The sequence below is a fragment of the Nicotiana tabacum genome, chromosome 19 (assembly GCF_000715075.1).
Source record: "Nicotiana tabacum cultivar K326 chromosome 19, ASM71507v2, whole genome shotgun sequence".
NCBI classification, from domain to species: Eukaryota; Viridiplantae; Streptophyta; class Magnoliopsida; order Solanales; family Solanaceae; genus Nicotiana; species Nicotiana tabacum.
The window spans coordinates 50,730,951-50,756,351 of record NC_134098.1 but is presented as its reverse complement, the minus strand read 5'-3'; the positions used below and the strand labels follow the sequence as shown (position 1 = coordinate 50,756,351).

General features: G+C 39.9%; 1 protein-coding gene across 1 annotated transcript; it reads left to right on the top strand.

Annotated features, from left to right (window-relative positions):
- The first annotated feature begins 257 nt into the window (after positions 1-257).
- LOC107775458 (uncharacterized) lies at positions 258-782 on the top strand. Its single transcript, XM_016595183.1, has one exon. It carries the CDS (start codon positions 258-260, stop codon positions 780-782), a length of 525 nt encoding a protein of 174 aa, XP_016450669.1.
- The last annotated feature ends 24,619 nt before the right edge of the window (positions 783-25,401 follow it).

The window sequence follows — 25,401 nt, the reverse complement described above, 5'->3', positions numbered from 1 at the left end:
TTATTTGTTGGGGAAGATATTGCAAAGTCATACCCTAGATGGAGAACGTTTTTCGATGGAGCAGAAAATTTTAAATGATTCAGAATTAGGGCAGCCCTTGTACCAATAAAATGGCTGAATACGAAGTGTGCATCCTTGAGATCAGAATGGCAATTGACATGTACATCAAAGAACCTTTGGTCATAGGGGATTAAGATCTATTGATACACCAAGTCTAAGGGGAATGGTCCACCAAAAATGTCATGATCATTCCATACATGCACTACATGAAAGAGTTATGCAAGAAGTTCACGAAGATTGAGTTCAAGCACATCCCCAGGATTCAGAATGAGTTCGCTGACGCCCTTACAACTCTATCATCCATGATTCAACATCTAGATAAGAACTATATCGACCCGATTGAGGTAGATATCAGGGATCAACATGCCTATTACTTCCATGTAAATGAAGAGCCAGACGGTAAACCATGGTATCACGACATCAGGAGATTCCTTGCAACCAGAGAGTACCCAAAAAATGCTACTAATAGTCAAAAGAGGGCCCTCAGAAGGTTGGGGAATCACGTTTTCCTCAACTGGGAAGTCCTGTACAGGAGGACACCAGACTTAGGTTTGTTGAAATGTGTAGATCCCGTAGAGGCAACGAGGTTATTGGAAGAAATACATGCAGGAACATGTGGACCTCACAAATACACCAGACTTAGGTTCACATTGGCCAAGAATATCTTAAGAGCTGGATACTTTTGGATGACTATGGAAAGTGATAATATCCGCTACGTATAGAAGTGTCACCAGTGCCAGATTCACGGGGATTTTATTGGGGTTCTGCCGAATGAGTTGAATGTGATGGGTTCACCCTGGTCATTCGCCGCTTGGGGCATGGACGTGATTGGACCCATAGAGCCTGCTGCATCAAATGGGCATCGCTTCATCTTGGTAGCTATCGACTACTTCACTAAATGGGTCAAAGCATATACCTATAAGGCCACCACAAAGAAGGTAGTAGCAGATTTTGTTCGAAACAACATCGTCTACCGATTTAGAATATGAGAGTCTATCATCACCGACAATGCCGCTAACCTCAATAGCGACTTTGTGAGAGAAATCAGCGAGAAGTTCAGAATCGTACACCAGAACTTCACAGCCTACAGACCACAAATGAATGGGACAAAGGCAGCCAACAAGAATATCAAGAGGATTTAGGGAAAGATAGTGGATATTCAGTGGCAATGTCATGAGAAACTATCCTTCGCCACCGGGGCAATGTCGTACATGTAGGATATGACATTGAGGTTGTGATACCTACAGAGGTCGAGATACCATCTTTAAGGGTCATTCAAGAGGCCAAGTCAGAGTGGATACGGTTCATACAGGAGCAACTCACGTTCATCGACGAGAAGAGAACAGATGTGGTATGCCATGGTCAGCTATATCATAACAAGATGGCCAGTGCATTTAACAAAAGGATAAACTCTCGCCAGTTCACACCGGGGCAGTTGGTCCTGAAGAAAATCTTTCCCTACCGAGAGAAAGCCAAAGTAAAGTTCGTACCAAACTGGCAAGGTCCTTGCGTGGTTCAACGAGTATTGTCGGGTGAAGCTCTAATCTTGGTAGAAATGAATGGAAGAATCAACACGAAGCCCATCAACTCAGATGAAATCAAGAGATACTATGTTTGAAAACAAATAGGGTTAGGTTTTTCCTATAACAGAACTATGTTCAACCTGACTTCCCACGGAGGGATACGTAGGCAACCCACGTAGGGATACGTAGGCAACCCGCATAGGGTTCGATTTCTCTCCATCCAATCTTTTGTAATAGAAAAACCAAATAACACTTTTGAATATTGCTCTAGAACTACGCCGACTTGATTTTCTCATGAAGGAATACGTAGGCAATCCTCATCAAATTCAGTCATCTTTTGTAATTGAACTACGTTCTGGCCTGATTCCATTTAGATACGTAGGTAGTCTGAGTCGGACTCAGCCATTTCATTTTTAATCCCATTATTTTGCATCTATTATAATTGAACTACGTCTTGACCTGATTCCATTTGGATATGTAGGATGCCTGAAACAGGCTCGGTCATCTTCATCATATTTTGTCATCATCCACGAACTACATTCAGACCTGATTCCATTTTGGATACGTAGGCAACCTGAGAGGGCTCAGTTATAACCTTAGGAAAATCCTTTGTAATGCATTAGTTCAAATTAGGACGCAGTCGCAATGACAGGCAACCACATTGTTATGGATCGCGAAGGATTGACATCAACAGGACAGAGTTTTCAAGAAGAGACGCTTGCGTGTTGAGAATGTTTTGTGACATGTCATAATCCGGTACGACCACACTTATCCTAAGACAAAACTTTTCAAAATTGCTTTTCTAAAATACAGTAATTTGTTCCACCTACCGAACTTTTCGGCACAACCGTATCAAAGACCGATGCAAACCAACATTGTGGCTGATAGAAACCAACTTCTGTGCTCCCACTAAGAACCTTTCTTTGAGTGCAGAATCAACAAGAAGCAAGGAAACGTTGAGACCACACTTGGGCAAATGACGGATCCGCCACTTTCCAAGGATTATCCCCATTAACTCCATCACTTGAATTTTTCTGGTACAACTAAAGCTAATCTTTAAATCCTTTGCAAGTACCTCGGAGTTCGACCGCTGATACGAAAAGGGCACACTATATATAGCAAATAGTCTGCTCAACTAATTGGAGCACCTTGTACAAAATGAGTCATCGTCTTCACCAATTGAAGTCTTATATATAGCAAGATGCCTACTAAATCAATCAGAGCACCCTGTACAGATCAAGCGTCAGTTTTGCCAATCGAAGCCTTGTATATAGCAAACTGTTCATTTTGCCAATGGAACAATCCACACCGACGCTCCATCTCAACGGAGGCCAGAATAGATAGTTTCAAACCTCGTCGTCGACGTTCTACCAATCGATATCCGCAACTTAGCTTTGCAGTATCTCTTGGGCATGCTTTTCTTTCGTTTGCTATTACCTTGAATGTTTTGACATTTTGCTCATGCAGCTTTAGGAATGATTATGATTTAAGTAAATCACTCCCAAGTGGAGATTATTTTACATTTTCTCAGTGCAAATCTCTCCCAACAAGCGAAGACGCACTCTACAAAACCAGATCTCCCAACAAGCGGAGACATTTTCTCAGTGCAAAGCTCCCCCAACAAGCGGAGACACTTTTCAATGCTGCAGAATTGTACAAAGACCGACTAAAAAATTGAGTCAAGTTAAAGTATCCCATCATCCCGATCCCAAATAACGGCTCGCCGGCAGCCAGGCATTATTATTCCTTCATCATTTACATCACATCATAATAATTCTGCATTGCAATATATGGGTATGGGTGTATTTCTTTTTTTGCAGGAACAAATATCAATGTTATAAGGGATATTAAACTCATTAGCGGGCCAAGGATCCAAGTTCAGACACAAAATGACCAGTGGAACTCCAAATCATCAAATCCCTCAAGTCAAGTCGCAAAATTCAAGCTATCGTGAGTGTCCAATCCTCCGTCTCTCCATATAGTCATAATACGATACTGGGGTAATTCCTGCGAGTATCGCTTCCTCAAAATCTTCACTCCAAAATACATGAGGCCTGATCCTCGTTAAGCCCGAGGTATATAAGCAATTCATGGCTAGAATTTGGCCCCAACTTCCCCAAAATCTTCCTCAACTCTCCCTAAAATCATGCAATCAGTAATTTTCCATCCATGCAATGTATGCCTAAAGTCAGGACAAAATCGGCTTTGGTTCAATTTCTTTCAAATCGCCAAAGATGAAACCTGAAATCGCCATTGATCTTTCAAATATGTGGCATGCATGGTCATTCATTTTTCTCTTGTACTTCAGATCTCATCACTCTTTCCATTTTCACCCCCAAAGATGGAAACCTGGAATCGCCATTGATCTTTCAAATTTGTGGCATGCATGGTCATTCATTTTTCTCCTGTACTTCAGATCTCATCACTCTTTCCATTTTCACCATTCGATTTCGAAAACCCTAATCGAAGAAGTCAGACCAAAAGGGTGAAACTTCGACTCGCCAGATTTCTTCCTTCGTCATTTCAGCTCAACGTAAGCCTGAGATACTAGCTAGCTTCATCATTGATATTCGACACCTAGAGGTCAAATTCAATGACCTCTGGGTATTAGGGTCCTGACCGGTGGTCGATTACGCTTCAACGGTCGGTCTCTCACTTCTCTCCTCTCAGGTAAAATCCTTAATGATTTTCCCTCTGTTTCTAGAATTGTTTGACTCGATCTTGGTTGCATCACTTGACAATCGCCACTCTCCACTACTGAGTTTGAATCTGCGAAACCCTAAGGCTTAATGGGCACTATAAAAGGGGATTTCAATGCTCTCACCAACCAGACCTAGCATCTTCAACCTACAGAGCTAACCCCCAAAGATGAAACCTGAAATCGCCATTGATCTTTCAAATCTGTGGCATGCATGGTCATTCATTTTGCTCCTGTACTTCAAATCTCATCACTCTTTCCATTTTCACCATTCGATTTTGAAAACCCTAATCGAAGAAGTCAGTCCAAAAGGGTGAAACTTCGACTCGCCAGATTTCTTCCTTCGTCATTTCAGCTCAACGTAAGCCTGAGATACTAGCTAGCTTCATCATTGATATTCGACACCTAGAGGTTAAATGCAATGACCTCTGGGTATTAGGGTTCTGACCGGTGGTCGATTACACTTCAACGGTCGGTCTCTCATTTCTCTCCTCTCAGGTAAAATCCTTAATGATTTTCCCTCTGTCTCTAGAATTGTTTGACTCGATCTTGGTTGCATCACTTGACAATCGCCACTCTCCACTACTGAGTTTGAATCTGCGAAACCCTAATGCTTAATGGGCACTATAAAAGGGGCTTTTAATGCTCTCACCAACCAGACCTAGCATCTTCAACCTACAGAGCTAACATCTTCAACCTACAGAGCTAGAATACCAATAGATACAAAAAGCTATCACGAAATTACTTAGAAAGATCTTGATTTTAGTCTCGAGTAGCAAAATAAGCTAGGGTTCTAACTAGTTTCTAGTTTCTTCCTGATTCTGAATATTAGACTGATTGGGGTGAGTTCTTGATTCTATACGGCTAAACAAGAGGCTTTTGTTTTGGTTTGTTGCTCAAGAGGAGGTCACTACACCCCATCTATGATAAGCTGTTGTATTTACCTAGTGTTAATTAATTAGAGGTGTGACTTTAATGACCTCAATTTTTACATTGAACAACCTATGTGTTTAAGTTTCTTAACTTGCCTTGATGATTTCTTACAACTACCTAGACTTTAGACTTTACTCTAATATTCTGTTATAATCTTCATGCTCATCATGCTGTATTCTGTTCAGTTATAATCCTCATGCTCATCATATTGTATTCTTTAAATTTATGTTATTCTAATACTTAGGGTGTTCTTGTAGTCTTCATGCTTGCCATGTCTTGCTCTCTTGAGTGTTGTCATTCTACACTTGGGTTTGCTATTAAATAATTCTAGTTAAGGTATGCATGAAGGTATATAGTATAATACTGTCTCACTTGGCTAAGGCTTCTGAAATCTGAGTATTCAAAATGCTTTCATAAATGCTTGATAATCTTTGAGTTTACTTTGAATCCTCACTATGAATGCTTTACATCTATGTCTAACTGTTAATTGAAAAATAGTCCTACTAGGATGAACTTCTGTGCACATCAGTGATACTTGTTATGATCAATCTATCTCCTATGGGTTAGGGAGTAGTTGTACCTGTTGTGGTTGAACACCAACTGTTTTCTATAATTTGAGTATAATTACACCATGTCTGTTTTCTATAATTTGAGTATAATTACACCATGTATTCAACGTATGTTTGTACAGTTGATTTAAGTCTGTTCATGTATGATGTTTCCCTATTCGTAACCCTTAATGATACTAATAACCGAATTCTACAATGTTTGGGACTCATCTTGTCTTGTGAGGTCATAATCTTGATTGAAATCTCTGTATGTATGGGAGTTTGGTAAGAACCTTTGTTTATCCCTCATGACTTTATATTTCGAACACGGTTTTGAAGCTATACTCAGTCCTTCTTTTCCCCGGTCATTCTGGATTAAGAGAATCCTTTTGTTACTGATAATGAATTTCTCTTTTCTTTTTTTGTACATGTACAATGATTTTGGGCCTGCTGAGTTCTTTAAGAACTCTGGCCCAAGTCCAGCCTTGCTACGTCTCAGAAAGCTTAGGGTTAGTTGTCGCTCGTGTTGCTCATCCTTGTTACTGCTGGGCCTGCTTCTTCGAGCCCCAAACCTCCCAGAGTCACTTCTTTACCTTCGTTTCTTCATTTACTATTTTCATTATTCTCTAGTTGCACTTTGTCGTTATTCTTTGCTATGTTTCCTGTTGTTTTACCTCACATGTATATGACAATTGTATATTGGTTTGAATGCTTTATTTTATCTTTTAGCTCACCTAAAATAACTTAGGTAAGCCTTAAATAATCTAGGATTAAAAGAAGCATTAGTTAGCAACTAATCCTATATCCGCTAGTCATGGACTTTTATCAACTTATTATGATTTGCTAATTCTTCTCCTAAAGATTTTTGAAGTCCAAAGGTATAACAGAGGCAGCAGTCCCTCTTTCAAAAGGAAAAATCAGAACTGTCGCAATTTTAATCATCCAAAAGGGAATCAACTATTTCGAAAATATTAAAGTACTGTTGCACCAAAAATAAAGGCTTTCAAACAAGTTTTTTATTTAAAACCAAGGTACATCTTAGGATCATTTTCATAACACTTTCACCACATTAGAATAATGTGAACTTCTATACTTTATGAAACAATTGTATTAACTTAGCTTCTTTTGAACACTTTTATAACAAATGTTCCATCTTTCAAAGTTCTTTTATCAAGTTTATATATACTAACACTGATTTCCTAAAGGCTTTCCTTCTTCTTTAAACCATACTCTTCCCTTATAGATATTATGTCCTAATATACGGTAAGCTATACCCTTTTGACACTAATTAAGGCATAAGTACAGATAATTAGTCCCAAATCTAGTCTAAATCCTATGGAGCTACCTCAGGTAGAATTTAAGGGGTGCCTAACACCTTCCCCTTAGAAGAACAAGAGCCCTTACCCATAATCTCACCGATTAGCATACCAATAAAGAGTATAACATTTGGTAATTAAATAGGTACCCTAGTATACCTTTAAATATTAGGTTGCAACTCTCTTTCATCAACAACAGAGAAACTACAAGTTGAATAATTTTTTCATTAGTGCAAAATAGGGTGCAACAATACCGAGGCACAAGCTCTACACGAGTATGCTGAAACATCCCTATACAACAGTATATATAAATGAAGAATGAAATAGAAACTAGATAGAGGGTGACTCTGAGGCCTGCGAACACCGGCAGGTATACCTTGAAGTCTCTGATCCAAGCTCAACTCACGGATGCCTAGCTTGGTATGAAGTACCGGGATCTGCATAAAAAAATATGTAAAAGCATAGCATAATTACACTACCGGAATAAAGCCTAACCTCGGTAGAGTGGTGACGAGGTCAGGTCAAGACACCTACTGGAATAAATAAAGAAACTGAACAGGTATTGAACAGTATGATAATGAAAACAATAGAAATGATACAAGTAAGAAATATAACAAGAATAGCTACACTGAGACTAAGTCAATCAAGACATCACAAAAGAAACACATAATAAGAATGCTAAGGAAATGATGCAAGCAAAACACAAGTTATGTAAATGAAAGGTATCAACAAGAATCACTACCGAGGTACCGCATCATAGTCTTATTTCCCAAATCAAATCACAATCTTTCCTTATACCACCACGGGATCCTTGCATTTAGTTTTGAAAATTATTTTTTCGAAATAGCTACCCGCATTTTAGCCCACCTTATCATACCATGTGGCTTCAATTAGTTCCCCTACTAGCAACACGCGTATCAAGCCCACCTTATCTCAACGCATGCGTATCAACCCCAATACTTATACCACCGCATATATATCAATATCACAACATATCACAAATCGCACCTCAAGTGCCCAAAATCACAACTTGCCAAAGAAGTCAACAATAATAATTAGCCCATTGATCAACCGCAAGTAGAGGCAATTAACAAGTAGAGATGAGACAAGTATTTACAATCTCAAGTAAAGAATAGATTAACAATCATGAAAATAACATGTTATAGTCGCGCCCCGTTTTCTCGCGAAAGCGGGTTTTGACGTGTGACAACTCTTTTAAAGAAGGTATTAAAAGAGAAGAGTGACCACCTAACGATTTTAAGGTGTGTTAGGGCACCTATTTGTGAATAACTTTGTTTGACTAGTCAATGCCACAAAAGATTGGTAAGGGATCAAATTACCTCGAAGAGAAGGTGTTAGGCATTCTTCGAGGTCCACAACTGTGGGTCCTAGCCAAACTTTAAACTCTGTGGATTATGTAATAAGGCTAGGTGATCAAGTTAAATAAAGGGAAATTCAAAAGTCGAAGAGTCTTATTATAACACTTGAGAATCGGTATAAATCTTAATGACTACAAGGATACAATTACATCGATCTATGTTAAATGACTAAGTGTAAATAACAAGTACATAAAGAAAGGGGGGTCCAAAGTTTTTAGCCTAAAGGATCACCCTGTGCAACATAAATAATATATCGCAACTCCCCTAAGATAGGGGTTGCTCATATTATTTAGCGAGCATAGACTATCATCTTCTGTTATCCAATTACTATGTTGAGGTTGTTAGTTAAAGGCACTCTAATTCAATTTCTAAATCGTACCCTATGCGTGCACTACTCGTCCTATATTTATGGTCCAGGAAGCTTTGGACCTACTATTAAGCGGTTCTAGACTCAGCTTAGGTTACTTAAAATGATAAAACTATGTGACATTCAAAACATATAAGATTACACATAAATGCAAGAAAGGGATCAAGTTAACCTTCACACATAAACAGCAAATTGCACGCGGGCAGATTCAGCAATAGACAGTTTTCAAGATCAAGACTTAAGGTCCTATAGGCATGGTTTCTAGGTGATTCTTGATTCCAGTATCATACAAGCAGCGTTGCAACTTTAGGCTATCGGATTTGCAGATTGAATGCATTACAAACCTATAGGCATAATCTCTAGTTATCTGCGTAATGAGGTAGTGAAACGATCCCAGAATTCTGAATTATAAGTGCTGATTTTACATACATGTTTCTTATGTAGGTGACATTGTCTTATAGGCAGAATTTCTAGTAGCTAACAATTGAAATTAATTTTATATACTTTATCCTTATAGGCAGATCGTTTAAGTGTGGCAATGCGACATAGTAACAAAGTAATTGATTAGTTGATTAAGATCCTATAGTCATGATATCTAAAGGAGCAGCGTACCAACAGCAATAGAAGTAGTTGATTTATTGATTAATTCAAACCCTATAGACATGGTATCTAGATGGACATTAGCAAAACATGTGTTACTGTATCCTATAGGCATGCTATCTAAAGCGTTTAGTACTACACCTGGAAACAAATGTGGCAATTACTTGAGCCAACATGTTTTGATAAGTTAAGTGAAGTGTGTGCGTGATTCCTATAGGCATAGTTTTCTATGTGTGCCCAGAAATAAAGCATATCGAAGCAAAGTAACAAGCAAAGCAAGTAGGTCCTACATGCATGTTTTCTACCCGTTTATGCAGGAATTAGGATACCCCCAACCCTTTTTTCACTAATCTCCCCATCGTATATTTACAAATTATTACAGGCCCAGAATAAAATAATACATACTTAAAGATGACAAACTATAGAATGAAACAAGTACAAACCCGCTAAGGAAATCACAAGCCCAATACAAAGTAACCCACAGATATCCCAGGCCTTCAAAAGCCTTACTCCCCGACCAAGCAGCAGGCCCAAACCACAGGAAACAACTAGAGTGCCATTGAATCCAGTTTGCATAACTAAAGAGCAAATAAGGTAGAAAACTAAATGCCAGCAGCAGCTTGCCTATCAGTAACAAAGAGATAACGGAAGAAACCCTAAAATTCTCAGTGCGTCAGAGTTTCCAAGGGTCTGAGATGAACCCCGGGCAGTGCTCATACTAAGAGAGGTTAAGAAATTGAATTCTGGTGGCATTGGTTTTCAGCCGGCCAAGAACAATAGATTCAGAATAGTATCGAGTAAGTGAGAGTATCAGAGAATAGTTCTTCCGCCACGTTAAAGGGGATTAGGGAGGGGTTTATATAGTAGTGGAAATCGAATAGCAAACATAGAAAAAAATTAATCAATCAAAAAATAAGGAAATAATATCACATGCAATCAGTAACAGAATCAAGGGAAAATCAAAATTTCACACCCTGGTTGAGTCCAATGGACATGTATCTGGCCCTAGTTGGGTCCAACGGCCATAAATCGGACCGATAATGCAAGAATCGTCCATTGTATAGTGTATATAGACGAAATATCGCCTAGATCTTCATAAAATCGGAGTCAATCAGGCCTGCTCTTGAAAGGTAGTTCTTGCCAAAAATAGAGCAAGAACTAAGTAACACCACATATGCGTATACAATATCAAAGTTTAACAAAATAGGTAAGTAAATCATAGATTGATTCCATTTTTAGGTTGGAATCGGAGAGAAATTAGGAGGCGGTCGCTAGGGTTTCTCAGAAGAAGAAAGGGGTTGAGAGGTTTTTAGGGAGGCTGATAGGGGAAAATGGGATTAGAGTTTGGGTCATGGGGATATAAGGAAATGTGGAAAATTATTATGTGTCGTTGATCATTTGAGATCAACGGCCAGGATCAAAAAGGGAAATGGGGCGGGTCAGGAGATGGGTATAGGATAGTGGGTTGCTGGTGCTGGGTTAAAGGGTATTGGGCCAAGATTTTTGGTCCGAATATTGGCCCTATATTGGGCTAATAATTAAATACACAAAAATTGTTAAAACAAATACTTTATAAAAATAATTAATAGATAATAAAATATTACTTGTGAAATAAAATGATTGAAAATATTAACTAAATATTTATAAAAATATAAAAATGCTATTTTAGTATGAATAATGTAATAAATGTAATTATGCATGGAATATAGGCTATTATTACAAAATTATGTAAATGGCTCAAAATGCAAAGATGATTATATGAAATGGAGTAAAATATTATAAAACATATATGTAGATGTAAATAATAAATTTAGATGATTAAGTCATCATAAATAATTTGAAAGGGTAGTTAATAAATATTCAAGTAATTTAAATGCATGAAAAATAATTTTAAAGCTTTAAAAATTATGAAAATTATAGAAAATACTTGTATAACTCTAGTATATTAAGTAATTATGCAAAATGATATTTTAAGAGTATATATACTATTTAAAAAAATATGAGGGCAAAATTGGGTATCAATAGCTGCTCCTTTTTACCTAGGAATGATGAAAGAGTTGTCAGGTAAAAAACATGATGACCAATTTTGTCTGAAGTGAGTCAAGAATGATGTACTTCAAAAACAAAAATGGGAGCCGAACCCTAGTTCTTGAGTTGCCTACATATCCTTAGTGTTACGGGAATTAGGTTGTGTGTAGTTCTGGATCCAACGGCAAACAAAACCGATGGAGTTGCTATAAGAGTGGTCATATGCTTCAAAAAGGGATCTTTTGGGTAGGGTAGTGTCGTAGGTAACAGATAATTTAGGTGGATCCGTGAATGAGAATTTGAACGTTACGAATGTATAAGGCAAATATTTGAACGTTTATAGTACAAAGGGTAATCAATTGCTGATCATTGGTTATATTTGAGGTGATCGCAAGATGTGAATATTGTGAACGGAAACCAGAATGAGAATTGCTCCTGTTTGTAGAACGGTTACCTCCCGAGTTACCTACAAAACTTAGAATACTATACATGCGAATATATATGGGTTATTGCGACAATTTAAACATGATGCAAATTCCCTTTTGACCGTGAAAGTCGCCTTCGGACGACGAGGATGATGTCCTTAGAACATGATGTCCTGGGCCATGATGTGTATGACAATGGATTCGCCGACCATGGAATGGCATCCTCGGGCCATGAAAATGGTGCCTTTGGACCATGACGCCTTTGAATAATGCAATTTTGAGAGATCCTCCGGCTGTGGCATGATGTCTTCGGGCTATGAGGATGATCCCCTCAGACTATGACGCCTTCGGAGAATATGGCGATGTTTCATCCCATGATATGCAAAAATGCATCGATATCGATCGTGTGATAGAGGAAACAGATAATGCTTAGTCATAGGTGAGAACGAGACGAGACAAGGTTTAGTCTTGCATGAGGTGAGGGCAGTGTTTATCCCGATGCAAAGGGCGGAGACAATGTTTAGTATCATGCAAGGAAAGGCAATTCCTAGCCTTATGTAACAATGGAGGCAATGCTTAGCCTCGTGCAAGGAATGGAGACAGCGCTTAGTCTCTAGCAATGAAAGGCAATGCTTAGCCTTATGCAATAATTTAGGCAATGCTTAGCCTCATGCAAGAAATGGAGACAGTGTTTAGTCTCATGCAAAGAAAGGCAATGCTTAGCCTTAGGTAATAATGGAGGAAATGCTTAGCCTCAAGCAAGAAATGGAGACAGTGTTTAGTCTCATGCAAAGAAAGGCAATGCTTAGCCTTATGCAATAATGGAGGCAATGCTTAGCCTTATGCAAGAAATGGAGACAGTGTTTAGTCTCATGCAAGGAAAGGCAGTTCTTAGCCTTATGCAATGTGGAGACAGTGCTTAGTCTCATGCAAAGAACGGAGACAGTGTTTAGTCTCGTGCAAGGAATTGAGACAGTGTTTAGTCTCGTGCAAAGAAAGGCAGTGCTTAGCCCTATGCAAGGAGTAGAGACAATGTTTAGTATTATACAAAAGAGGGCAGTGTTTAACCTTATGTAATGATAAGAGCAGTGCTTAGCCCTATGCAAGAAAAGCAATGACTGAATGCGAGAGAATAAAGCATTTCTTAGCTTGATGTGTTGTGTTCGGCGACCTTTATCATTGTGAAGATAGTGATCTTGTTGTGTGTTTGTGTTTACAGACATTCCTGTTATGTTCATTGTGCCTGCATCCAAAGAAAAAACATGAGTTTTGTGGGGTAAAAGTTGGTTCGTACTACCGATTTCTTGCTTCGCCTTTACTTTTGTCTAAAGTACTTGCTTGAGTTACCCCGAGTAATGTCTGGCTGCTATAAAAACAAAGCTTTTGAAAAATATGTGTTTGATAAATTATTTATGAAATGTAGTTGTTTGAAATATGTGATAATGTACGAGAGCAAATAATTATTGTATTGATGACTGTGACACGCTTTTGAGACATTGCAACCTCCTTGACTCGGAATTTTGAGGATCCTCCTCAAACTTTTGCCCCAGTTTAAGTGCATACTTCTTGCGATGCATTCCTTGGAAATTCCAAACATGATGAGGTCGAGGAAACTCGAGATCCTTCCCCAGTTTCTAACCCTAGGGGGAATGAAGATTTTATTATGATGTGACCAAACCCACAGGACTGCCTACATATCCCCTCTTAAACGGGAATCAGGTCAAGCGTAGTTCAGTTACATCAAATAAAAAGTGCAAACATAATATTAAACATAGTATCTCTTGACTGCGTCCGAATTGATAGGTTTTGGCCAAATCTCTCCATCCATTTTGCAAGCATAAGTGCTCCTCCTGTTAATACTCGGTGAACCATGTAAAGGCCTTGCCAGTTAGGTGAGAATTTCCCCTTTACTTCATCCTGATGTTGGAAGATCCGTTTTACTACCAATTGCCCCGGTGTGAATTGCCTTGACCTAACCTTTTTGTTGAAATCTCTTGTCATTCTATTCTGGTAGAGTTGACCGTAACATAATGCGTTCATTTTTTTTCCATTAATGAGAGCTAGTTGTTCATACCGGCTTCGTACTCATTCTGCATCGCTGAGCTCGGCTTTATGTATGATTCTTTATGAAGGGATTTCTACTTCAGCGGGAATAACGGCTTTAGTACCATAAACCAGTAGATAGAGAGTTGCCCTAGTGGATGTACGAACTGTGGTGCGATACCAGAGCAAAGCAAACGGTAGCTTCTCGTGCCATTGTTTGTAATTGTCTACCATTTTCCTCAATATCTTCTTGATGTTCTTGTTGGCGGCTTTTACGTCTCCGTTCATTTGCGGCCTGTATGTTGTAGAGTTCTGATGCTTGATCTTGAATGTTTCACACATGGCTTTCATCAAGTCACTGTTGAGATTGGCGGCATTGTCAGTACTATTTGACTCAAGTAATCCAAATCGACAAACGATGCGGTCCCAAACAAAATCTGCTACCACCTTCATAGTTACAACCTTATAGGATGCAGCTTCAACCCATTTCGTGAAGTAGTCTATAGCCACCAGAATGAACCTATGTCAGTTTGAAGTAGTGGGTTCAATTTGTACGATAACATCCATACCCCAAGCAGAGAAGGGTCAGGGCGAACTCGTTGCATTGAATTCGTTGGGCGGCACTCATATCATATCAGCATGTATCTCGCATTGGTGATACTTTCGAACATATTTGATGCAGTCTGTTTCCATAGTCAGCCAGAAATATCCTGCTCTTAATATCTTCTTGGCCAGAACGAAACCATTCATGTGGGGTCCGTAAGTTACGGCATGTATTTCCTCGAGCAATCTAGACGCCTCCTTGGCATCGACGCATCGCAACAATCCCAAGTCAGGAGTCCTTCTATATAAAATTCCTCCTCTTTGAAAGAAATGGTTGGCCAATCTTCGAAGTGTGTGCTTCTGAGTGTGTGTAGCGTGTTCTGGATATTCTCCCTTTTCCAAGTATTCCTTAATGTCATGGAACCACGGATTTTCATTAGTTTCTTCTTCAACATGAGCACAATAAGCTGGCTGCTTATGAATTCCTATTGAGATAGGATCGATGAAATTCTTATCTGGGTGTTGTATCATGGAGGATAAAGTGGCTAATGCATCTGCAGACTCATCTGAATCCTTGGAACATGCTTAAACTCTATCTTTGTGAATCTCTTGATCAACTCTTGTACATAGTGCAAGTATGGCAATATTTTGGTGTTCTTTATAGCCCATTCTCCTGGAACCTAGTGCACGAATAGATCTGAATCTCCGATTACCAGCAACTCCTGAATGTTCATGTCAATGGCCAACTTGATTCCCAGGATGCAGGCCTCATATCATGCTATATAGTTGGTGCACGGAAACCTGAGTTTTACGGATACCGGATAGTGCTGACCGATTTCTGACACTAAGATAACTCTGATACCCACTCTTTTGAAGTTTGCTGCTCCGTCGAAGAACATTTTCCAACCATCGTATGCCTCGGTAATTTCTTCTCCCACAAACGGTACCTCCTTGTCGGGAAAATACATTTTCAATGGTTCGTATTCTCCATTTACGGGATTTTCTGCCAAGTGAACCGCCAAAGCTTGCCCTTTGACTCCCTTCTAGGTTATATAGATGTTATCGAACTCACTCGGTAATATCAGCCACTTTGCTAGTTTGCCCATAGGCATGGGTTTATGAAAGATGTACTTTAGCGGATCCATCCTTGATATAAGATATGTAGTGTACGCACAGAAATAATGCCTCAACTTCTAGGATATCCATGTCAGAGCACAGCAGGTGCGTTCCAATAAAGAATACCAGGCTTCATAAGGCGTGAACTTCTTGCTCAGATAATATATCGCCTGCTTCTTCTTTCCAGTTTCATCATATTTTCCTATAACACAACCAAAGGCCCCATCCAACATAGACAGATAAAGCAACAGGGGTCTTCCTGGTTCTGGTGGCACCAACACGGGTGGTTTGGATAAATACTCTTTGATTTTGTTGAAGGCTTTCTGGCATTCTTCAGTCCAGCTTGTTGCAGCATTTTTCCTCAGCATTCTGAAGATTGGCTCACATATCACCGTCGATTGTGCTATAAAACGGCTGATATAATTGAGGCGCCCTAGAAAATGCATCACATCTTTTTTATTCTTTGGCGGTGGAAAATCCTGGATAGCTTTGACTTTTGATGGGTCTAACTCGATACCCCGGTGACTGACGATGAAACCTAATAATTTTGCAGGGTTCAACTTCAAGTTGTATTTTCGAAGCCGATCGAAAAATTTCTTCAGGTTTGCAATGTGATCCGAACTCCTTTTAGATTTAATGATAACATCATCCACGTACACCTCTATTTCCTTGTGTATCATGTCATGGAAGATCGTCATCATGGCCCTCATGTAGGTGGCCGCAGCATTCTTCAAACCAAACGACATCATTTTATAGCAATATATTCCCCATGGTGTGATAAAAGCGGTCTTTTCGGCATCCTCTTCATCCATCCAAATCTGGCGGTATCCTGCGAAGCAATCCACAAAGGATTGGAGTTCATGCTTAGAGCAGTTGTCAATCTGTATGTGTATGTTAGGCAGTGGGAAATCATTCTTAGGACTTGCTCTGTTCAGATCTCGGTAATCAACGCATACTCTAACCTTCCCATCTTTCTTTGGAACTGGCACAATGTTGGCTAACCGGGTCGGGTATTCAACTACTCGGAGAACCTTGGCTTTGATTTACTTGGTGACCTCCTCTTTTATCTTCAAACTCATATCTAGCTTGAACTTTCAGAGCTTCTGCTTTACTGGTAGACACATGGGATTGATGGGTAGCTTGTGAGCGACTATGGATATGATCAAACTAGTCATATCATCGTACAACCATGCAAAGATATCCTCATCCTCTTTTAGGAATCCGATATACCCTTCTTTCTCTGACGATAATAGATGAATGCTTATACAAGTTTCCTTGACAGTTTCAGAATCCCCCAAGTTAACGGCCTCGGTTTCTTCCAGATTAGACTTCGGTTTGTTTTCAAAGTTTTCTAATTCTTTGACGATTTCCTCAGGTATTATATCATCTTCCAGATCTTCCGAATCACTATCCTTATGTTGCGTTGTCTCATTACATGTCACAGTTGTAGGTTCATCGGGATATGTAATAATTATGCTGAAAAGAATGTAGAAAGATAATAATAAATATGAAAAGTAATGCATTTAAACTTTAAAATGTCAACAAGTACGACTCGATCGCTAGTAATTATTTCAAAACAAAATACTAAAAAATTCTTAAATGCTCAAAACTATTTGAAAGTAATCCATGCTAATTTTCCAGGCTACACAGGAACTCGGCAAGCCCGAGATGGTGTAGCGATCCAGTTTTTTAGAACAGCTCCCTCCTCCATCATCTGAATGGTAAGGTCTTTCTCCTCCTCCTCATCAACAATTGCACTGCAGTCCATGTCTTCTTCATCTAGAAATAGCTTCCTCATGCCGGCCAAAACCTCATCTTCCTTGGATCCCCACATCGTGTTAGCCTGGTAGAATGTCTGGTGCAGCGATGGTACGGGCTACTCTAGTGGATAATAAGGAGCACGCCATGGCGGTGTCCAATCCTGATATTCTTGCCATGTATATTCATATCCGAGTCCAAAGGTCGTGCCATGATACTGTGGTTGTACGGGTTTGGTGATCCCCTGAAGCTTTCTACCAAGACCTTTGCCTGGTTCATATCTCGTCCACAGCAATATGCTTTCTATCTTCTTACTCCACTATCGGTCCTTTTCAATTGCATTCACCCGTTGAATGTGGTGATATGTTTCTCCGCCCAACTTCCTCCTATTTTAGATGACTGGAACGGTCTGATTAGTGTAGATGGGGTTGCTTCCATCTCCATGAATGATCACCTCCTGATGATTTCACTCAAACTTTATAGCCTGGTGCAGATTTGAAGCCACTGCCCAGGCTGCATGTATTCATGGTCGTCCCAATAATAGATTGTAAGTAGCAGATATATCTAGCACTTGGAACTCAACATCAAACCAAGTTGGACCCGTCTATAGATCGAGGTTGATATCTCCGATAGTGGCTCTCTGAGATCCATCGAATGCTCTCACATTCATGCTTCCCATTTGTATCTCAAGCAGGCCTTTACCCAATCTTTTTAGAGTGGTCAGTGGGCATATGTTCAGACTTGAACCTCCTATCAAGACCCTAGAGATGAACTTATCCTCGAATTGCACTGTGATGTACAATTCCCTGTTGTGACTCAGTCCTTCTGGTGGTAACTCATCTTCGTGGAATGTGATTTTGTGGCTCTCCGATACCTGTCCGACCATGTTATCATCTCTCCACTAGTGATGCCGGCACGTACATAAGCTTCACTTAACACCTTCATCAAAGTATTCTTATGCGTGTCTGAGTATTGCAATAGTGATAAGATGGATATCTGAGAAGGAGTCTTGTTCAGGTGGTCAACAACAGAGTATTCCCTTGCTTGTATCTTTCTCCAGAGATCGTCAGTGCCAGTCTCAACAACAGGCGGCTTAGGTGTAGCTTTCTTGCTTGTTCCTCCCAGATTCTTAGGTGTGTAAACTCTGCCAGTTCTAGTCATACCTTGTGCGGTACCTATTTCTTCCATTTTGTCTTTTCCCTTTCTCCTTGCTTACTTAACATAATCCCACGAGATGGTATTAGACTCGTAAGATGGTGTGGGAGCTACCATTATAGTGAAGGGCATAGCAATCTCAACTTCAAATGGAGCCTGGGTTTGTACCACAACTGGAGTGAGGGTGACTGGAAATGATTTAGGAGTGTCTCCCTCTCGAATGCGTCCAATGGACCCTTCCTGATCCCACTCTTCATCAGTTTCTATCACGTTCACTCTCTCACCTCTGTGATCCGAGAAAGGGTTGTTGTGAACATTTGGTGCATCTTTGTTTGCTTGAATAGCCTTAGTGTCGATCAGCATCAGAATCTTGTCTTTCAATGTGCGGCACTCCTCAATGGTATGACCCTTCATGCCTAAATGATAAGCATATGTTTTGTTGGGGTTGATCCATTGGGAGGGATTTTCCACAACAACAGCGGGAATAGGGGTGACGTAACCAGCGACCTTCAGTCTATCATATAGTTGGGCTATGGGTTCAGCAATTAGGGTGTATTGTCTAGGTGGTCCGCGATCAAAATTTGGACGTGGCTTTGGGTAGTTTTGGCGGGCGGGTGGAGATAAATGGTAATATGTAGGTTGAGTGTTGTAGGAATGGTAGGTGGTGGCAGAGTATTGGTATTTTTTTGGTGAGGGTTGATATGTGGGTGGAGGTGTTTGGTATGTGAGGGGAAACATAGGGCCCTGAGCTACCATCACGACACCCACTTCTTTCTTCTTTGAGATACCTCCTAATTTTAAGGATTTATTCGTGGCTTGCAGCGCCTCGAAATTAGTTACCATCCTGCTCCTGATTCCTTCTTCTATTCTTTCCCCTAATTTGATGATGTCGGAGAACTTGTGATTTTCGATGACCATCAACCTTTCGTAATACTGCAGATCTTGAGACCTAATAAAGAACTTGTCCATTTGTTCTTCTTCAAGTGATGGCCTTACCTTTGCGGCCTCTGATCTCCAACGAGTAGCATACTCGCGGAAGGCTTTTGTCGGCTTCTTTTTGAGGTTTTGAATGTAGAAACCATCTCGCGTGTTTTCTGTGTTGAACCTGAATCTATCCATGAAATTTGATGACATATTCACCCAATTAACTCACTGCTTTGGGTTTTGACTGATATAGCAAGACAAAGCGTCTCCTGTAAGGCTTTGTATAAATAGTTTCATGCGGATTTGTTCATTCTTACCCACTCCTACAAGCTTGTCATAGTATGTTCTCAGATGCACCTTCGGATCACCTGTACCATCAAACATTTCGAACTTGGGAGGTTAGTAACCCTCCGGCAGTTCCACATCCGGCTGAATACACAGGTCCTCAATGTTTAGACCTTCAATGCCTTTCCCACCTTCAACACTCTGGACTTTTCCTGTGAGCTTCTTGAGTTCCTCTGCCATGTTTCGAACGAGCAGGTCATTCTCAGTTGGTTTGGGTATATATAGGGTTTGCTTCGGGGTATGGAGTAAGGTTTCCACATATATCAGATTGCTTAGATGAGTTCCTGGAACTTGGGTATAGGGGTGGTCGTTGGTCAAGTTTTGGGGATTAGGAGTACGTTGTGGTGCATTTTGGTGAGTGTGATAAGTGGTGATTTGCGGGTATTGAGTTGGAGAATGGTGGTGTTGTTGGGGGGTCGGCACTAGTGGCGGGTTAAGGTTCTATGGAGGTGCAGGATTATGATACTGGTGTTGTGCGGGAGGGTTCAGAACTATGGGTGGTGGATTTGGATTTTGTGCACTTTGTGGTGGCGTTTGGTTCTGGATAGTAGGGTTTTGATGGTTGATGTCGGGAACGTTGAGAGTAAGAGAGAGGTTTGCTAGATTTCGGACATGTTCAAGCTCGCCCTGTATTTCCAGGATTTTCTACTCTAAATGTAAGACCAACTCATTCTACCTCGGAGTGCATCTACCATTTGAAGTTTCAACATTTTCTGCTATAGTAGTATTATCTTTTCGGATACCACTTAAATCATCCATTTTCACTGTGCCCTTGGTTTTGCCTTTCGGGTCGCTAGGTGGAGGACATCTAGATCTAGTGTGGTGTGTTGATGATGCCAGTATGCACGAACCAACCTTTGAGAATGGGAATAATAAGAAAGAAAGAAAAACAAAAGGTAACCAAGTCAGTAAGGTGAAATAAAAGAGTGTTCTCAATATTTAAACATGTTTCACAAAGTCATGCAATAGTTCGCATCCTAATTTGGGAACCTCATTGTGCCTGAGGTAGGCCTAAGTGACACATAGACTTGAAAAAAATTGGTGCCAAAATTTGCTTCATTTCATTAATGCGAAAATGAGCCAAAAACAAACTTTTACTAAATCGACAATAATATAATAAAGTTGCTAATGGCATATAGCCTTATTACATCGAAATCTAATCTAAGCTAGAAAGCAGTAAAGAACATCATCTCCTAATCTACTTGGTCCCTGAAGGACTTTCTCCATGCTTGGCTCTTTTGACCCCATCAATCAGATTTCCCAGATCGCGCATATCCAACAGTAAGTAAGCTTTCGCCAGATTTCCTCCTTGATCGTTGTCCATGCCTTGACAATCCGAGTGTCTCTTTATCATCTTCCCTTCTAGCTCCATCAGTCCCTATTCCAGGTATTCTAATTTTTCTATTAACTTAGTGGAAATCTCTTTCCATTCCCTTATGGCTTTCATGTTTACTTTGTGTTTCTCCAGATGTTTAGCTTCGAACTCGAACACCCTTTTGTGTAGCCTTTTGTACTTCACTTATGCCTCGACCACTTCATCTATGATCATATCCTTCAGGTTGAGTCCTTGTTTGATGTCCCCAGCTACGTCGTCTTCCAGCCATGATAGATAATAGTACATATGACCAGCGTGTTACATGTCTGGCTCAATAGTTTCTCTTTCCACAATGATCTTTTGGTTCCACATGTGTTGCGCTTCGAACTTGAACCGGATAACATCTCCCTTGAAATCTGCCTTGTACTAGACCATGTTGGAAACCCGAGGTATGACTTTTTTTCTTCCTGCTTGTCTCATTACCCTTATAGGAGCATAAGGGTAGATACCTCGCAGCCCGATCAGTACCAAATGAGTAGTCCCCCTTGACCTGATGATGAACTCACTACTAGGAAACCATTCAAACATCCAATGCACTTGCTCGTCTGTCAGATTGCTGAAGAAATGCACCCAACTTACAGCATTTCCAGGCTTTGCAAACTTGTCTGGAATAAACGTCATTTTCTTTGGGTGATAGTTGGCTATGTAGTCATTTAGTTGCCTTTGCATAAGTTGTTGATGATACTCACCCCCCTGAAAGTGTTCCAATAGCCATACTTATAGTAATAGATTGCAAGCCTCAAAGTGGCTGAACCCACGCTTACACCGATCCAGAGCACGGTACCTCTAAGCTAAGATCATTGGGATGATAGTATAAGTTTGTCCTTAGATACTATCCATTAAGGTCCTGGCGACCATGGCTAAGCGAGTATAAATTTTTACCCTTTCTTTGGAAAGATCAACAACCCCAAGAAGCAGACAATGAAAACATAAACCCGACGATGCACCCATACCAAAGAAGTAATGGCTAGTTCATCATGATGAAGATGATATGACTTGCTATGCCCATAATACTCGTAAAGAAATTCAAAAGGGATGTATGATTTCTTCAAACAGAGCAGTTCGTCATTCTTCTTGAAACCCGACATTTTCAGAAAACCGCAGGGAGTGCAATTCTCTGGTACTAGCAGTCCAGGACTATCCCATGGTAACTTGGTGAAACCCCCTATTTCTTCTAGGAGAGGAGTCATTTCTATATCGTCGAACCAAAAAATAGCTCGTTTCTCATCCCAGAATATAGTAGCGGCCTTGATCAATTCCTTATTTGGTTGAATGTTCAGAAAAGATGGCAGGTCACCAAGTACTCTCCTCACATGATTATTGTCATAAGGTGCACGGTCTTTCCACCAGTCAAGTAGCAGAGGCAGGATATTCTGGACCATACCGAACTTGGGGATTTCGTGCTTCATTTTGTACAAACAAACAAAGTTTAGCCCTTTTTCCCTCCAGATTTGACTACTTACACAATAATGATCAACACGTTTGCACATTTTCTCCAAGTAATGCACATAATATGATAGTGTCCATTGTTACTGTGGAAATCCCGTCGGACTTTGGACAAGGCTCATCTTAGCGGGTTGTTACATTAGTAATGCTTCAACCCATAATAGGTTTAGCATGATGCATGTACATTTCAAATTGGAGTAGGGTTTCTTGAAGGGTCTAGACGGATACTCCCAAGTGGAAGACTTGATAGGGAAAGGCACGAGACCGTCGACTGCACCGTTGATCGACTAGTCTACCACAAATAAGCCTTTCCAATTTAAAAAGGGGTAATTTTAGGAAAGCACAGACACTCATCAAGCACCGCTATGTTGATAATTGGCATGAGTTGAGTATGATGCGGAGCATGTTTTATGCAAAAAATAATAACACATTGCCAAGTATTTGCATGATAAAGTACGTAAAAGCAAAAAATAGCAAAAGTGAGCATGAAGATAAAAGAAAAGAAAGATAAAAGAGAGAAGTCAGTTTAGCTAATAAAACATGTGCGAGAATGTAATGAAACGGGTAGGGAAATAGGGATGGGAGAGTCATAATATAACGGTCTTGGACAAGATGAAAGGGATGGAGAGAGCTCGTACAAGTCATAACAAATAAAGGAGAGTAAGGGAAGGGATGTGCATGTCATAGAAAAATAAAGGTGAATGAGGAAAGGGAGGTGAATGTAATAGCGTTTTAAAACAAATAAAGGAGAATAGGGAAAGGGATGTGCATGTAATAGCAGTTTTAAGACAGAGAAAGTAATCCACATAAGTCAAGTTCATTATGGTAGGAGCCTAAGTATATCCCCAGTAGAGACGCCATGCTGTCGCGCCCCGTTTTCTCGCGAAAGCGGGTTTCGATGTGTGACAACTCTTTTAAATGAGTTATTAAAGATAAAAGTTGCCACCTAATAATTTTAAGGTGTGTTAGGGAACCTATTTGCGAATAACTCTATTTGACTAGTCAACGCCACCAAAGATTGGGTAAGGGCTCAAATTACCTAGAAGAGAAGGTGTTAGGCACTCTTTGAGGTCCACAATTGTAGGTCCCAGCCGAACTTTAAATTATGTGGATAATGTAATAAGTCTAGGTGATCAAGTAAATAAAGGGAAATTCAGAAGTCGAAGAGTCTTATTATAACACATGAGAATCGGTACAAATCTTAATGACTACAAGGATACAATTACATCGATCTATGTTAAATGACTAAGTGTAAATAACAAGTACATAAAGAAAGGGGGTCCTAATTTTTTTAGCCTAAAGGATCACCTCGTGCAACATAAATAATATTTCGCAACTCCCCTAAGGTAGGGGTTGCTCATACTATTTAACGAACACAGACTATCATTTCCTGTTACCCAATTACTATGTTGAGGTTGTTACTTAAAGGCGCTCTAATTCAATTTCTAAATCGTACCCTATGCGTGCACTATCCGTCCTATACTTATAGTCCAAGAGTCTTTGGACCTACTATTAAGCGGTTCTAGACTCAGCTTAGGTTGCTCAAAATGATAAAACTATATGACATTCAAAATAGATAAGACTACACATAAATGCAAGAAAGGGTTCAAGTTAACCTCCACATATAAACATCAAATTGCACGCGGGCAGATTCAACAATAGACAGTTTTCAGGATTAAGACATAATGTCCTATAGGCATGGTTTCTAGGTGATTCTGGATTCCAGTATCGTATAAGCATCATTGCAACTTTAGGCTAGCGGATTTGCAGATTGAAGGCATTATAAACCTATAGGCATGATCTCTAGTTATCTGCGTAATGAGGTGGTGAAATGATCCAAGAATTCTGAATTATAAGTTCTGATTTTACAGACATGTTTCTTATGTAGGTGACAGTGTCCTATAGGCAGGATTTCTAGTAGTTAACAATTGAAATTGATTTTATATACTTTATCCCTATAGGTAGGTCATCTAAGTGTGGCAATGCGGCGTAGTAACAAAGTAACTGATTAGTTTATTATGATCATATAGTCATGATATCTAAAGGAGCAGCGTACTAAGAGCAATAGAAGCAGTTGATTCATTGATTAATTCAAACCTTATAGACATGGTATCTAGATGGACATTAGCAAAACATGTGTTATTGTATCTTATAGGCATGCTATCTAAAGCGTTTAGTAGTACACCTGGAAACATTTGTGGAAATTACTTGAGCCAACGTGTTTTGATAAGTTAAGTGAAGTGTATGTGTGTGATTCCTATAGGCATAGTTTTCTATATGTGCACGGAATAAAGCATATCGAAGCAAAGCAAGTAGGTCCTACATGCATGTTTTCTACCCGTTTATACAGGAATTAGGATACCCCCAACCTCTTTTTCACTAATCCCCCCATAGTCTATTTACAAATTATTACAGGCCCATAATGAAATAATACATACTAAAAGATGACAAACTATAGACTGAAACAAGTACAAACCCGCTAAGGCAATCACAAGCCCAATACAAAGTAACCCACGGATATTTCAGGCCTTCAACAGCCATACTCCCGGACCAAGCAGCATGCCCAAACCACAGGAAACAATTAGAGTGCCCCTGAATCCATTTTGCATAACTAAAGAGCAAATAAGGTAGAAAACTAAATGCCAGCAGCAGCTTGCTTATTAGTAGCAAAGAGAGAACGGCAGAAACCCTAACATTCTCAGTTTGTCAGAGCTCCCAGGGGTCTCAAAAGAACCCCGGGCAGTGCTCACACTAAGAGAGGTTAAGCAATTGAATTCTGGTGGCCTTGGCTTTCAGCCGGCCAAGAACAATAGATTCAG